At 29.2% G+C, this 12,258-nt stretch overlaps 1 protein-coding gene across 3 annotated transcripts; it reads left to right on the forward strand.

Annotated features, from left to right (window-relative positions):
• The first annotated feature begins 412 nt into the window (after nucleotides 1-412).
• LOC126844550 (fatty acid synthase-like) lies at nucleotides 413-12,024 on the forward strand. 3 transcript variants are annotated; one of them, XR_007686594.1, is made up of 34 exons: nucleotides 413-497; nucleotides 586-753; nucleotides 834-1,154; nucleotides 1,715-1,903; nucleotides 2,050-2,288; nucleotides 2,354-2,587; nucleotides 2,707-2,901; nucleotides 3,244-3,378; nucleotides 3,735-3,965; nucleotides 4,012-4,219; nucleotides 4,293-4,522; nucleotides 5,112-5,416; nucleotides 5,505-5,652; nucleotides 5,802-5,903; nucleotides 5,965-6,073; nucleotides 6,139-6,564; nucleotides 6,625-6,785; nucleotides 6,883-7,059; nucleotides 7,157-7,387; nucleotides 7,561-7,754; nucleotides 7,820-8,023; nucleotides 8,088-8,160; nucleotides 8,220-8,396; nucleotides 8,458-8,637; nucleotides 8,706-8,904; nucleotides 8,979-9,171; nucleotides 9,251-9,372; nucleotides 9,437-9,545; nucleotides 9,628-9,766; nucleotides 9,827-10,109; nucleotides 10,205-10,485; nucleotides 10,563-10,790; nucleotides 10,891-11,210; nucleotides 11,397-11,514. XR_007686594.1 is itself a non-coding variant. In XM_050582830.1 (34 exons), exons 2-34 carry the CDS (start codon nucleotides 615-617, stop codon nucleotides 11,896-11,898), a joined length of 6,570 nt encoding a protein of 2,189 aa, XP_050438787.1. In that variant the 5' UTR covers nucleotides 413-497; nucleotides 586-614; the 3' UTR covers nucleotides 11,899-12,024. The 3 variants fall into 3 exon arrangements, 2 of the variants coding, with proteins under 2 accessions (XP_050438787.1, XP_050438788.1); XM_050582830.1 differs by lacking the exon at nucleotides 10,891-11,210 and adding an exon at nucleotides 11,719-12,024 and having other exon boundaries at nucleotides 11,397-11,624; XM_050582831.1 differs by lacking the exon at nucleotides 10,891-11,210 and adding an exon at nucleotides 11,719-12,024 and having other exon boundaries at nucleotides 4,030-4,219; nucleotides 11,397-11,624.
• Nucleotides 12,025-12,258: the final 234 nt, after the last annotated feature.

The following is a 12,258-nucleotide window of genomic DNA, read 5'->3' on the forward strand; positions in this document are numbered from 1 at the left end:
AGTTAATAAAATATATACGTTACCGTTTAAGTTTCAAAAGTTGATAAATAGCTCTAGAAAATACTAAAAAAGATAAAAATTTGAATATTGTCTATTATTGTAATATAGCACAAACAAAAATGATTTCAAAAAGAAAAACTAAAATGTTTTAATTATTTTAAGAGTAAAATAGTGTAGGGCGTTAAAAGAATCAACCGGCAAAAATTCGTCGCTTTCCGTTCTCAAAAATATAAATTATTTGTAACCACTATGTATATACATCCACGGTCCAAACGACCCATACATATTTGCATTATGAATAAGATGTTAATTTTGAAAATTTAATAGTCAAATAAAAGATTTGATTGTTTTTTTATGGGTCATGAAAGTACATATAATTATGCGAGGTTTAAACTAATTCGTTCAGTTAGTAGGTGAACGCTGTCACAGTATAATATATTGGATTCATATACTTAATGTTCAAGTGCATGTCAAGCTCATCAACATCCGTATAAACGGTAGGTATTGTAGTTTAATTTTAATTATTTAAATTTATTATTTGAAATAAGAGAAAACTCTTTGATATCCTCTATGTTTTGATTTTAGTCATTTAGATCAGTTAAGCTAAACAAAATATGAATTCGTTCAAAGACGAAGTTGTGATATCGGGCATAAGCGGAAAGTTTCCTGAGTGTAATGATGCAGACGAACTCAAATCTTTATTATTCAATAAAGTTAATGGTGTGACTGACGATACAAGAAGATGGATTCAGAGTAAACAAACAACTTTTTATTCTGATATCATTGATGTCTAACGATGATTTTTTTTAAATTAACTTATCTTAAAATTACAGAAAATAATCATATACCTACAGCAACTGGTAAAATTAACAATATTGATGCGTTTGATTCAATATTTTTCAAAGTTCATTCAAAACTTGGAGCCGTTATGGACCCTGCGGCAAGACTCTTAAGTGAGCGAGCGGTAGAAGCAATCATCGATGCAGGCATTAGTCCCAATGATTTAAGTGGAACGAACACGGCCGTATTTACGGGTTCATTTTTTAGTGAATGTGAATCTTCAATAACAAGAGAATATAAATCAACATTTTATATATTGGGAACTGCTAGAACAATGCAAGCCAATCGCATTTCATATACACTTAATTTAATAGGTAAGTAAAACAAATTATATGAAATGAAATTGATATTTGTAAATGGCTTTTTTATTCAAAAGAACAGTACAACTCGATTATACTTCGGTATGGAAAATTATTAAAATATTTTAAAGAATATAAAATGTCCAATACGTTAGCGTTTTCTTGATAATCAAAAAGCGTTTTGTAATATTTCATGAACTAAACCCTAGTTTTTACAAATATTTTTAAATAGGTATAAAACTTAGGGGAAATGCAGTTTAATTCCTAGTCGCTTTTTTCAAATTTTTATGTATTTTATTACGATGAAAATGATGGTGAAGTCAGATTTTGGCGGCCAGACTTACTTTTGAAGTTATAAGCAAAAAATTAATTTACTTCATTTAATTGATTAAATTAATTTGTGAAAATGCACTTTTTAAAATTTTTTTTTCTACAAAATATAAATTGATGTGATGATTTTGTTTTAATCGTATAAATAAAAATGCCTTAAGGCAATTAAAGAAAACTACATACAACTTCTGTTTACACATTTTTTTAATAAAAAAAATATTTAAAATTTAATATATAAATTGTAGGTCCAAGTTTTGCAATGGTGAGTGGATCCCAAAGCTTGATGCTGGCCAAACAAATGATCGAATGTGAGTATATCGACTCAGCAATTATTGGAGTATCCAATTTTAATTCTGAGTTTGTGGCGCATCAACAATTCGATAAGCTGACCAGTTTGACGAAAACAACCCAAACAAAATCGTTTAGCGCCGACGGTAAGATAAGATAAATGGATAGATATTTAGTGGAATCATATAATTATAAAAATAATACAATATTTTATATATTCTCGTCATCAGAATATCGTATTAATTAAATAGACATGGTTAATGTTAATGGACATGATAAATTCAATTTTTAGCTGATGGATACAATAGATCAGAAGCGTGTATTGTACTTTTACTGCAAAGAGCATCACAGGCAAAACGTTCGTATGGTACGATATTGAGTGCAAAAGCGATGCAGTTTGGCGATCACCAAGGACATATCACCAAACATTCTAAAGACAATTTAAAATCAACCATACTGAAAGCATACAAAGAAGCTAAAGTGGATCCATCTACTGTACATTTCATAGAAGCAAACGGGTGTGGGATCAAAGTAAAATAATGAACTCAATAAAATACACATGTTACGGTATTTAAATTATAAATTTACTATTAAAGGCTGAAGACGAACTAGAGCTTAACGTGATGGAAGAAATATTTTGTACCAACCAACGAAAGACACCGTTAAAAATAGGGTCTGTAAAAAGTAACATTGGTCATACCGAAGAAGCTAGCTTATTTGCATCGATCATCAAAGCCATTCTAACGTTTGAAAATGGTTACATACCGCCAAATATCAATTATTCGACACCAAATTTAAATATTAAATCTATAAGGAACGGAAAGATGCAAGTGAGCACTAATTATTCACTTATGACCTTTTTAAATAAAAATATTATTTGCAATAAACGGCCAATTACTTAATCAATAATTGTCGTGTAGAAATTTACTTCATTTATTTACCCTCACAGGTGGTTACACAGAAGACACATTTCAACGATGATATAATCGGAATAACTTCTTTTGGTTTTTCTAACGAGTTTAATCACGTTATACTTAAAAGAAATAATAAGATAAACCCGAATAAATCATCTGAAACTTTAATACCGAAATTAATTTTGGCTTCTGGAAGAACGTATGAAAATGCTGTAGACACCATAAAAAGGGTAAATTCTATATACAATCGATTTACATTGAAAAAATAAATATAGAACATATTATAATGTTCGATGTAAGTGCTATTTCTATTCTATCATATTTCTGCAAAGAAACCTCAATTACACTTTTAAAAACTCTTTTTGAGAACATCCAATGAAGAAGCTTAAATTTTCTGACAAGACATCAAAGTTAACAGTCGATAAATCTTGACAGACTAATTTTGTATATAAATGCCGGGTTTTCCAAATCGTTTGTTTTTTAAATTTATTTTTTCAAAGTTCAATTTGTCTCTCAAAGGATGACTAAAAATAACTAGATTATATACCTATTAATAAATAACATTTTTTTAGATATTTAAACATGGAAAAAACAACGAATATATTTCTCTAACACAAAACATTTTTTCAAAAATGATACCAAACCACTATCATAGAAGCTATGCTATTTATCCAAATTTGAATTCAGAAGAAATTGGAGATGCTTGGGTGAGAATTATAAAAAATGTGACATACTCTGTAATTAATAAACAGAAACCAAATGTTAAATACTATTGTTCATAGACTTTAAATAACTATAAAATGTATAATATATTAATGTCATATTCCTACGTTTCTATTGTATAATCATGATTATGTTCAAAGCATCTAACTAGCTTCACAATGATTTTAATTTGAAAACTCTAGTATTAAATCGATAGAAAATGATTTGTTTTTAAACATATCATCTAAAAACAAAGAACAATTTTAATAAGTATACATAATTTATCTAGCTATAATTTAAGACCACTTCATCTGATGAAGTTAGGAACATACAATACATGCAATATTTTATAATATTATAGGACGTTACATTAAAAAAACGACCAATTTGGTTTGTATTCTCCGGAATGGGTTCGCAATGGCCCGGGATGGGAGCAGATTTGATGCGCTTGCCAATATTTGCCGAATCTATTAGAAAAAGTGACGTTGTGTTGCGGTCAAAAGGGATAGATATCATTGATATAATAACAACAGTACAACCAAGTCTATTCGAAAATATACTTAACTCGTTTGTGGGAATAGCAGCAATACAAGTGCGTAGTAGTAATACGTACTGTTCTTGATTATGTATTACATTAGTATTATTCATATTTTCAGATAGCTTTAGTGAATGTATTGAATGCGTTGGAAATAGTGCCAGACGGTATCGTTGGGCATTCGGTTGGTGAACTGGGTTGTGCTTATGCAGATGGTTGTCTAACTGCCGAAGAAATGCTGTTGGCTGCATACGCACGTGGCGTTGCGTCTATAGAAACAGATTTAATACCAGGAATGATGGCCGCCATTGGTAATATGGAAATTCTTGTTGTATAAGTTAAAGAAGTATAAGTGAATACGAGCAAAAACTCATTTCGTTCTAGGTGTTGGTTATCAAGGTATAAAAAATAGATTGCCGGAAGATATTGACGTCGCTTGTCACAACAGTAAATCTAGTTGTACTATATCAGGTCCAGTTGAAAGCGTTAAAAATTTTGTCTCACACTTAACGTCTCAAGGTATTTTCGCTAAAACAGTGAATGTAGCAGGAATAGCATATCACAGCAGATACATAAAACCAGCATCTCCCGCTCTTCTGAAATATCTCAAAGAAGTATAACAAACTATTATATGGTGGGGCGGCGCCAAACGGAGCCCTCTTGTTCCCCTATCGAACGGTAATTTATCGTTGCCTACTCCTCTGAAACTACTCGATCAGTCTCAGTGAAACCTAAAATATATATTCTTTGTTATCTGAAGGGTACATAGTTCGATTTTCATTGAAACCAGTTACTTAGTTACGCATTGTAACAAATATTATGCAGGGTAAGTTTCAAATAGTTCCGGGGAAGTTGCTCCGAATGTTCGTTCGTATATGGCGTTTCGTATATATATATATATATATATATATATATATATACGTATAATTATTATTATCGAGAAGAAGGCGAAACACCGTGCTTGACAGAATGTAAACTGTACTCAAATTATTCATAATAGGGTTTGTCGCATAGTGTAAGAACCCCGAGTCAACGCGTCATTGATCAAGGGTGTCTGGAGTCTATTTGTATAATATAGTCAGTTGAAACAGTATGACTTTTGCAAGCCCAAGAAAATACCACCGCTTCGCCCCACTATTGACCACGGACTTAGTCCTAGTTTTGGTTGATATTTTATTAAACATTTTTTTTTTTAATGATCAGGTAATTAAAGAACCAAAGGATAGGTCTACTAAATGGATATGTAGTTCAATTCCAGAGTCTGAATGGAATTCGAATTTAGCCAAACAGTCTTCAGCTGAATATCACACAAATAATCTTTTAAGCAGTGTGTTATTTGAGGAAGCTACGCGGCACATACCCAACGACGCTGTTGTAATAGAAATCGCTCCACACGGTCTACTACAGGCAATTTTAAAACGTTCTTTACCAGAGACAGTGACTAACATACCGTTAACGAAAAATGTTTTCGGTCAATCTGTTCAATTTCTGCTAAAATCTATTGGAAAGTAAATAAAATAAAAAATCAATAATATTCATAAAAATTTTATTTTATTTTGCATAAGTGTTAAAAAAAACTTCAAATTGATTATTTAGAATGTACGTCAACGATATTAATCCAAATATCCAGGCACTTTACCCATCAGTTTATTACCCTGTAAGCCGTGGGACTCCATTTCTTCATACGATTAATTTGTGGGATCATTCATTTCAGTGGCCTAATATTTATAAGAATAGCATTGAGGTATTGATTATAGTGATATTACATGGTAGCAAACTTTATCATTGTAATTAAATTATATGTGAAATATGTATATTTTGTTTATAAAGTTAATCGAATTCTATGATAAAATGTGTTTAAAAAATACATTATAAACTTTGTTATAATAATAGTTAAATCGAAAGGCAGTGATACTATTGTCTTTGAATGACAATGCAAAACTAATTCAACATAAAATTAATGGACATTATGTTGTACCCGTTTCATTCTTCTTGGTGAGTACTCAAAGTTAGTAAATAATTATAATATTTTAACTTTTATACGTATTATATTTAGTTAAAAGTATGGGTAAAGTTCAGTGAAATACATATGAAAAACCCGTTTAATGATGCTATTACTTTCCAAAACATCAAAATTAAACAAAATATTGAAATCACACCAAACAGTAAGAGTTATTGAATTCGAGAACAATAAATAACATTTTATTAAAAAAAAAAATGAAACAAATAGTTACAGATTCGTTGGAAATAATAAATTATATGATCCAAAGCTCTGGGTTCTTTGAACTTAACTTGAACGGCGCAATTATACTGACAGGTCAAATAGAATTCACGGATAAAGAATGCATATCTTCTCAAACAATCTACCAATCAAATGAAAACTCTGAATGGTCAATATCGAAAAATGAAGTGTACGCCATGTTTGAGGAAAAAGGTTACCAGTTAGGAGAACATTTCAAGACAATTAGCAATGTAGAAATATTTAGAAATGAAATCCGTGCAAACATAAAATGGAATAACGATTGGCTACATTTTTTGGACTCCTTATTGAAAATATCACTGTTAGAAAAGCTGAATGCTTCCAACATTGAGACTCCAAATTCAATTCTAGAAATTTGGATTAATCCTACAATACTTGAGAATTGCAATGATGAGAGTAAGTTGATTGTATTTAACATTTAAGCAAACGGTATTTACTACAATTATATTATTTAAGGTATACCAACGTGTTACAACAAATTAACAAAAGAAATCGTTTGTGATGGAGTTAAAATAAGTAATGTAAAAAATAAGAAATTAGATACCTATAATCGAGAATCGTTTACCTTGAGATTAGAAAACATTACGTTTCATTTGTATAATCAGTGCATTAAACAGGTAATTTAATTTAATAAGATATATTAAAACATAAACAGTTTATATTAAATAATTAATATTATAAATTGTATTAATAATTATAATGTAAATTGTTTAGGATATCAACAATTGTATTAAAGACTGTGTAGAATTTTTGACTGAAATTTATAAATTCGATCAAAGTAATACACGTCACAAGGTAATTTTATCAGCTCCATATGAGTACGATGATCCATTTGTTAAGCTATGTAATGATGCTTTGAAACACATCTTGAACACCACCACAAACATTGATGTAATTACATATTAGTTGCTATAATATACAGTTGTACTTACTGACGTGGTATTTATATATTCTATATCATATTATGAATTTGTATGTATTGTCTTAGAACGTATTCATGAATTGGGAGGACTTGACAAAACTTTCGAATAATAAGGAATTAAGATCATACATAACAGTATCTAGTATTAATTATTTACAAGATTGTATTAAGGTTTTAGCTAATAGACCTAACTGTTATATAATTATCATATCAGCAAAGCGTATAGATGATGTTAAGGGGTGGATAATGATCAAAGAACAGAAATTTGACAAAAATTACGTAACATTAATAAAAAAGGTAATACTAATAATAATAAGTACAATCAATTATAATTACTTGAATACCTAAAAGGGTAATTATCACTAATTACAAATTATCAAAATATAATAACTTTACACATATTTTTGTCCAAATATCCATTAAGTTTATTTTTTTATTGTTTAGTAACAATCGTAATTACATTGTTTAAGGTCAACAGTTTGAGCGATGACAGTATTTTTTTAAAGACAAACACTGGCAAATTGGATTCAAAAATATGGGAACATATAACCAAGTGTAAATCAGATAAAGGAAAAATATATTTATTATCCACCTCTGTACCACCAGAAGGAATCAATGAATACGTACTGAAAATGTTTCAAACATTTAAGACCCAGAAACTTAGGTAAAAGAGTTTTCTCAAAATTAGAGAGTAAAAAATAGAAACTTAAAATATTTTCCCTTTTTTAGATTCGTTTTTATTTTGGATTCGGGGGCTCCGGAATTACACACAAACATAACCTTTTATGTAGAACAATTATGCAAAGACTTGATAATAAATACTTATAAAAACGGAGGATGGGGATCATATAAAAATGTATTTATCAAAAACATAAAAACGGATGATCGTTGTTCTCGTCAACTATTTCCCATTAGTCAAATTCCAATAAAAAAGTATATAACATGTATAAACATGCTTTCAAACATCGATAAATTTTAATAACTTTATTTTTCTTAGCACCAATGGCCTGACTATAAAATATCTCGGAATAAATCATAAAAATGTAGTCTTTGAGGACAACAATACGGAAGTATGTATTATTTTTAATAGTTGTATTGCTATATATTTGAGAACAAATTATTGTTGTAGAAGGACATTGGCCCACTCGAATACTCGGGTATTTCTAAAAATGGCAAAGCTGTGATGGGAATTCTGTCTTATAATAAAACAGAAAATATTCTAACAAAAGACAATCACTTGTCTTGGCCCGTACCACCAACTTGGTCGTTACAAGATGCCGTTACAGTGCCATTATCGTACGCCGTGGCAAGTAACTGGAATTTCGTAGTACAATGTCTGTATTCACATAATTGAATTCATATTTTAGGCGTATTATGTGTTTAATGTATTAAGTAAGCTGGTCAGATCAAAATCAGTATTAATTACTTCTAGTACACATCCCATTGCAATAGCAGCTATTTCGATTTGTTTATCTGAAGGATGCAATGTTTTCGTTATTGTTGAAAATAAACAGCAAGTTGACTACCTCTCCAGTGTCTTCCCTTTGGTAAGTCAAAAAGTCAAGACATACAACGTATTCATCTGAGAATGATAATTACAAATTTTTAATAACAGTTACGACGTTCAAATATAATTATAAATGAAAGCAACAATTTTGATATATACATAAAGATGATTACTAAATCTATAGGAATATTTCGAGTTTTTAATTTCTTAGAAGGTGACGGTCTACAAGCTTCAATACGTTCCGTTGCTGAGGAAGGATATTTCTTTCAGTTTTCTAAATCTGATATGATAAAACAGGAAAAATTGGGTAACTATTGTTGTTAATATAAAATAGTATTTCCTATTTAAATCAAATGTTAATTTAATTGTTTTTAATATTAGGAACAAGAATATTTTTAAATGAACTAGCATTTTATTTTATTACTTATGACATGCTTATGACAGCTTGCGATGAAGAAAAACTTATTGTTCAAAATGCATTTGCGAAAGGTCTCGACCAGGGCGTAATTCTATCACTAAATGGAAGCGTTGTAAATATGCCTTTGAACAGTGAAAAATTATTTGATAACTTGAAGTAATTAAATTTGCTGTTACTATTAATAATTTTATTAAATGTGTCAATTATTAAAAATCATAATTAAAAACCGAAATAGTTCTACATATCCGAAAAAACTCATTCTACCTTTAAACGACAACGATATAAAATCAGGTTTTATTGAGTGTGCGACAGGTGGTTTGTATCAATGTCAACTCGATCGAGTATATGTTGTTATAGGTACAGTAATACAATATGAACCACATGTTGTCATTGCATTAAACATTGTGTTGTATCTCAATAGGTAATACAAATGAATGGTTGGACGTAGCTGAATGGTTGGTTAACAGGGGAGCACGAAAAATCACAATAATGTTAAACAAATATGTATTGCCTCCGTCGGGGTGTAGAAGGTATCATAATACATCGTATCATTAAATCTAAAGTTCCTCTAAAGTATTGGTTCATATTTAAGGGTAACATTTTTATTTTTAGATTTAACCAACTTTTATCAAAGCACGTAGCAATACACATAGAGTCCAATATTTCAATAACGTCAAAAGAAGACGCTTTGAATTGGTTTAATCGTTTGACATCATCAAATCAATTTGGAGGAATATTCTTAATCGACCAAGTAAAATAGCCAACTAGTATAGAATTACACTGAATATCAATTGAAAATTGTATGTTATAGAATGACGCTGAAAAATTAAGTCAGTTTGGTTATGCTTTTGAGAGGTTGATCAATAAATCTAAATCAGCTATATTTGTATGTATTTCTTGTAAAAGTGAGCACGTATGTTCAGCACTAAAATCGAAACGATTGAACGCTTTGAATATGCAATGGAGTGCAATGGCAAAAAAACATCAGTTTATTCCGTCATTGTTGTCAACGTTGGATTCACTACTCATAAAAGTTCAAGACATCAGTTCCGAAACTTTTACATTTGTTAAAGAAAATACTGATCAGTTGGAAGGTAATAGTCGTCAATATTTAATTTTCCTTCAATTGACATTTAACTTCATCTTGAATTTATATCGTTTTAAAATGTACGTTATCCGTATTTTATAGGTGACTTAAATAATAGTAATAGTTTATGCGAAATGCCCGATTCCGTTGATGAGTTACTTGAATTTGTCAATAAATTGAACTACGAAGCAGACTTTATAGAAAAGCAGACCAAGAGCCCAAGATACTCGCAGGTTAAAGGAGTGGTGCCAGTGTTCATGATACCGGGGTTTAAATCAAAAGCTATTGAATTTTTGTATACAAAACTGTATTATCCTACATTTGAAGCACGGATTCCAAAACAAATTAGTTCAATTAACGACCTTGCTCAATCTCTCGTTACAGTAAATATATAACTATATCTTTACCAATATCTAACTCGAGTTTACAAACATCATTTAATGAGTCATTCTTTATTTAGAAATTGAAAAGAATTTGTAATCACAGTATGGTTTCATTGATCGGAGAATCATGGGGCGGAATCATTGCTTTGAAAATGGCTCAGATTTTAGAAGCTCAAGGAATATTAGTCTCCGTGTGTTTACTAGAAGGAGATCCAGATACTGTTTATGGATGGGCAAATGAGATCATTTCTAATCCACTTAATAAAGATATTCTAGAAAAAAAATATTTATTGCATTTGATTAAGGTATTAATTACATGTTTTATTCAGTTTTTAAAAACAAATAAATGTTCATTTGGTGTATACCATGTAGAATACCTTAAAATAATTAAATTTATTATTTTAGGCAATAATTTGAAATAAGTTATAATGGAAATCAAACAACAGATTTATCAGAAAACTATTTCCTACGTTTGTCATAAATCTCCATATGGTTTACTGTGAAAAATACCTAATGCTAGTGTAATTTTTTACTTTAGGCAATGATTTTGATATATGTATTTTATTTAAAACCCATAAATCAAATCATATAAATTGTAGGCCTGTTTGATCAAATTTTTATTTTCTTGGTAACATCAAGTTATTGTAACTTATTTATTGGGTAACAGAAGAATACCTACATCAAAACTAAATCTGTTAGCCTGGTATTGGCTTAAGACAATATAGGTAACTTCTGGTTATTTGTTAAAACAAAATACTTTTAATAAGCTTACAAAAAATATATAAAATAATCAGTAATACTATTGCATTAAAAACTGTGACTAAAAAGTTGATAAATTAAATTGCTTTATACAAGTCTAATACAGTCGATTATATAAGTCTAATCTAAAATGTATAAATAATTGCTTACAGACTAATGCCACATCACCATTGAATATTAATGATTATAAATCATATTTTTTGAACGAGCCACCATATAACAATGTTAAAGAAAACACAATTATAAAAGCACTAAATACAACATTGTCACTACTAAAAACATTAGTAAATTCAGAACCACTACCTTATAAATTGGAAGCAAGAGTACAAATATTTAAGTTTAACAGGCTATACAACTATGAATCATCAATCATTTATGAAGTAAGTTAAAAATTATATTTATAACTATTAAACAAATCACATATTTTACATTACTATTTATAAATATCTTAAAATATTTTGCTGTATTTTTTAGTACTGTAATTCTCCACCTGTCATAAAAATCATCAAAGAATCAGATTCATCAGGACTTCTTAACAATAAAATATTTTGCAGAGATATAAACGACAAAATGGGATTCATCCCAAACGTTGACGAGAAATTACCAGTCCTCGAAAGATATAATAAATTAAGTTTAAAAAATGATGAAATCTAATTTTATTATGATTTTTTTTTAGAACTCATGTTTTTTATTTGATCAAGTATTAATTTCACATTCATTTTGCCTTTTAAGCACTCTTGTTAACGTATACCGATTTGTTAAATTTCGTATTCCTAAATAAACCGGATTGTTACAATTTTAATTTATTTTTCTTCTTCTTCAGCTTTCTTCTCCTGAGTTCCATCAGTTTTGGATGTTGCATACCATAATAAATATATTTTATTAGTCAAGTGATATGCGAAATTTGATTTTAAGTATTTTTTTTTATTGACAAGTTAAAATACAACATATTATGCTATAATTTAAACATTGAAATAAACCATTAATGGCAAAAATAATTCTCTATAGCATATA

Source organism: Adelges cooleyi, unplaced genomic scaffold (genome assembly GCF_023614345.1).
Source record: "Adelges cooleyi isolate 19-005CV unplaced genomic scaffold, UGA_ACOO_1.1 ACOO_flye_CR_arks_rails_tigmint_CR_PRNA_651, whole genome shotgun sequence".
NCBI lineage: Eukaryota > Metazoa > Arthropoda > Insecta > Hemiptera > Adelgidae > Adelges > Adelges cooleyi.

Excerpts from the sequence above, each read along its gene's own strand:
- LOC126844550 (XM_050582830.1), top strand. The coding sequence starts at position 615 with ATGAATTCGTTCAAAGACGAAGTTGTGATATCGGGCATAAGCGGAAAG. Across the intron at positions 3,379-3,734 it reads AAGAAATTGGAGATGCTTGG|GACGTTACATTAAAAAAACG; the intron begins GTGAGAATTATA and ends ATAATATTATAG. Across the intron at positions 3,966-4,011 it reads TGGGAATAGCAGCAATACAA|TATTATTCATATTTTCAGAT; the intron begins GTGCGTAGTAGT and ends GTATTACATTAG.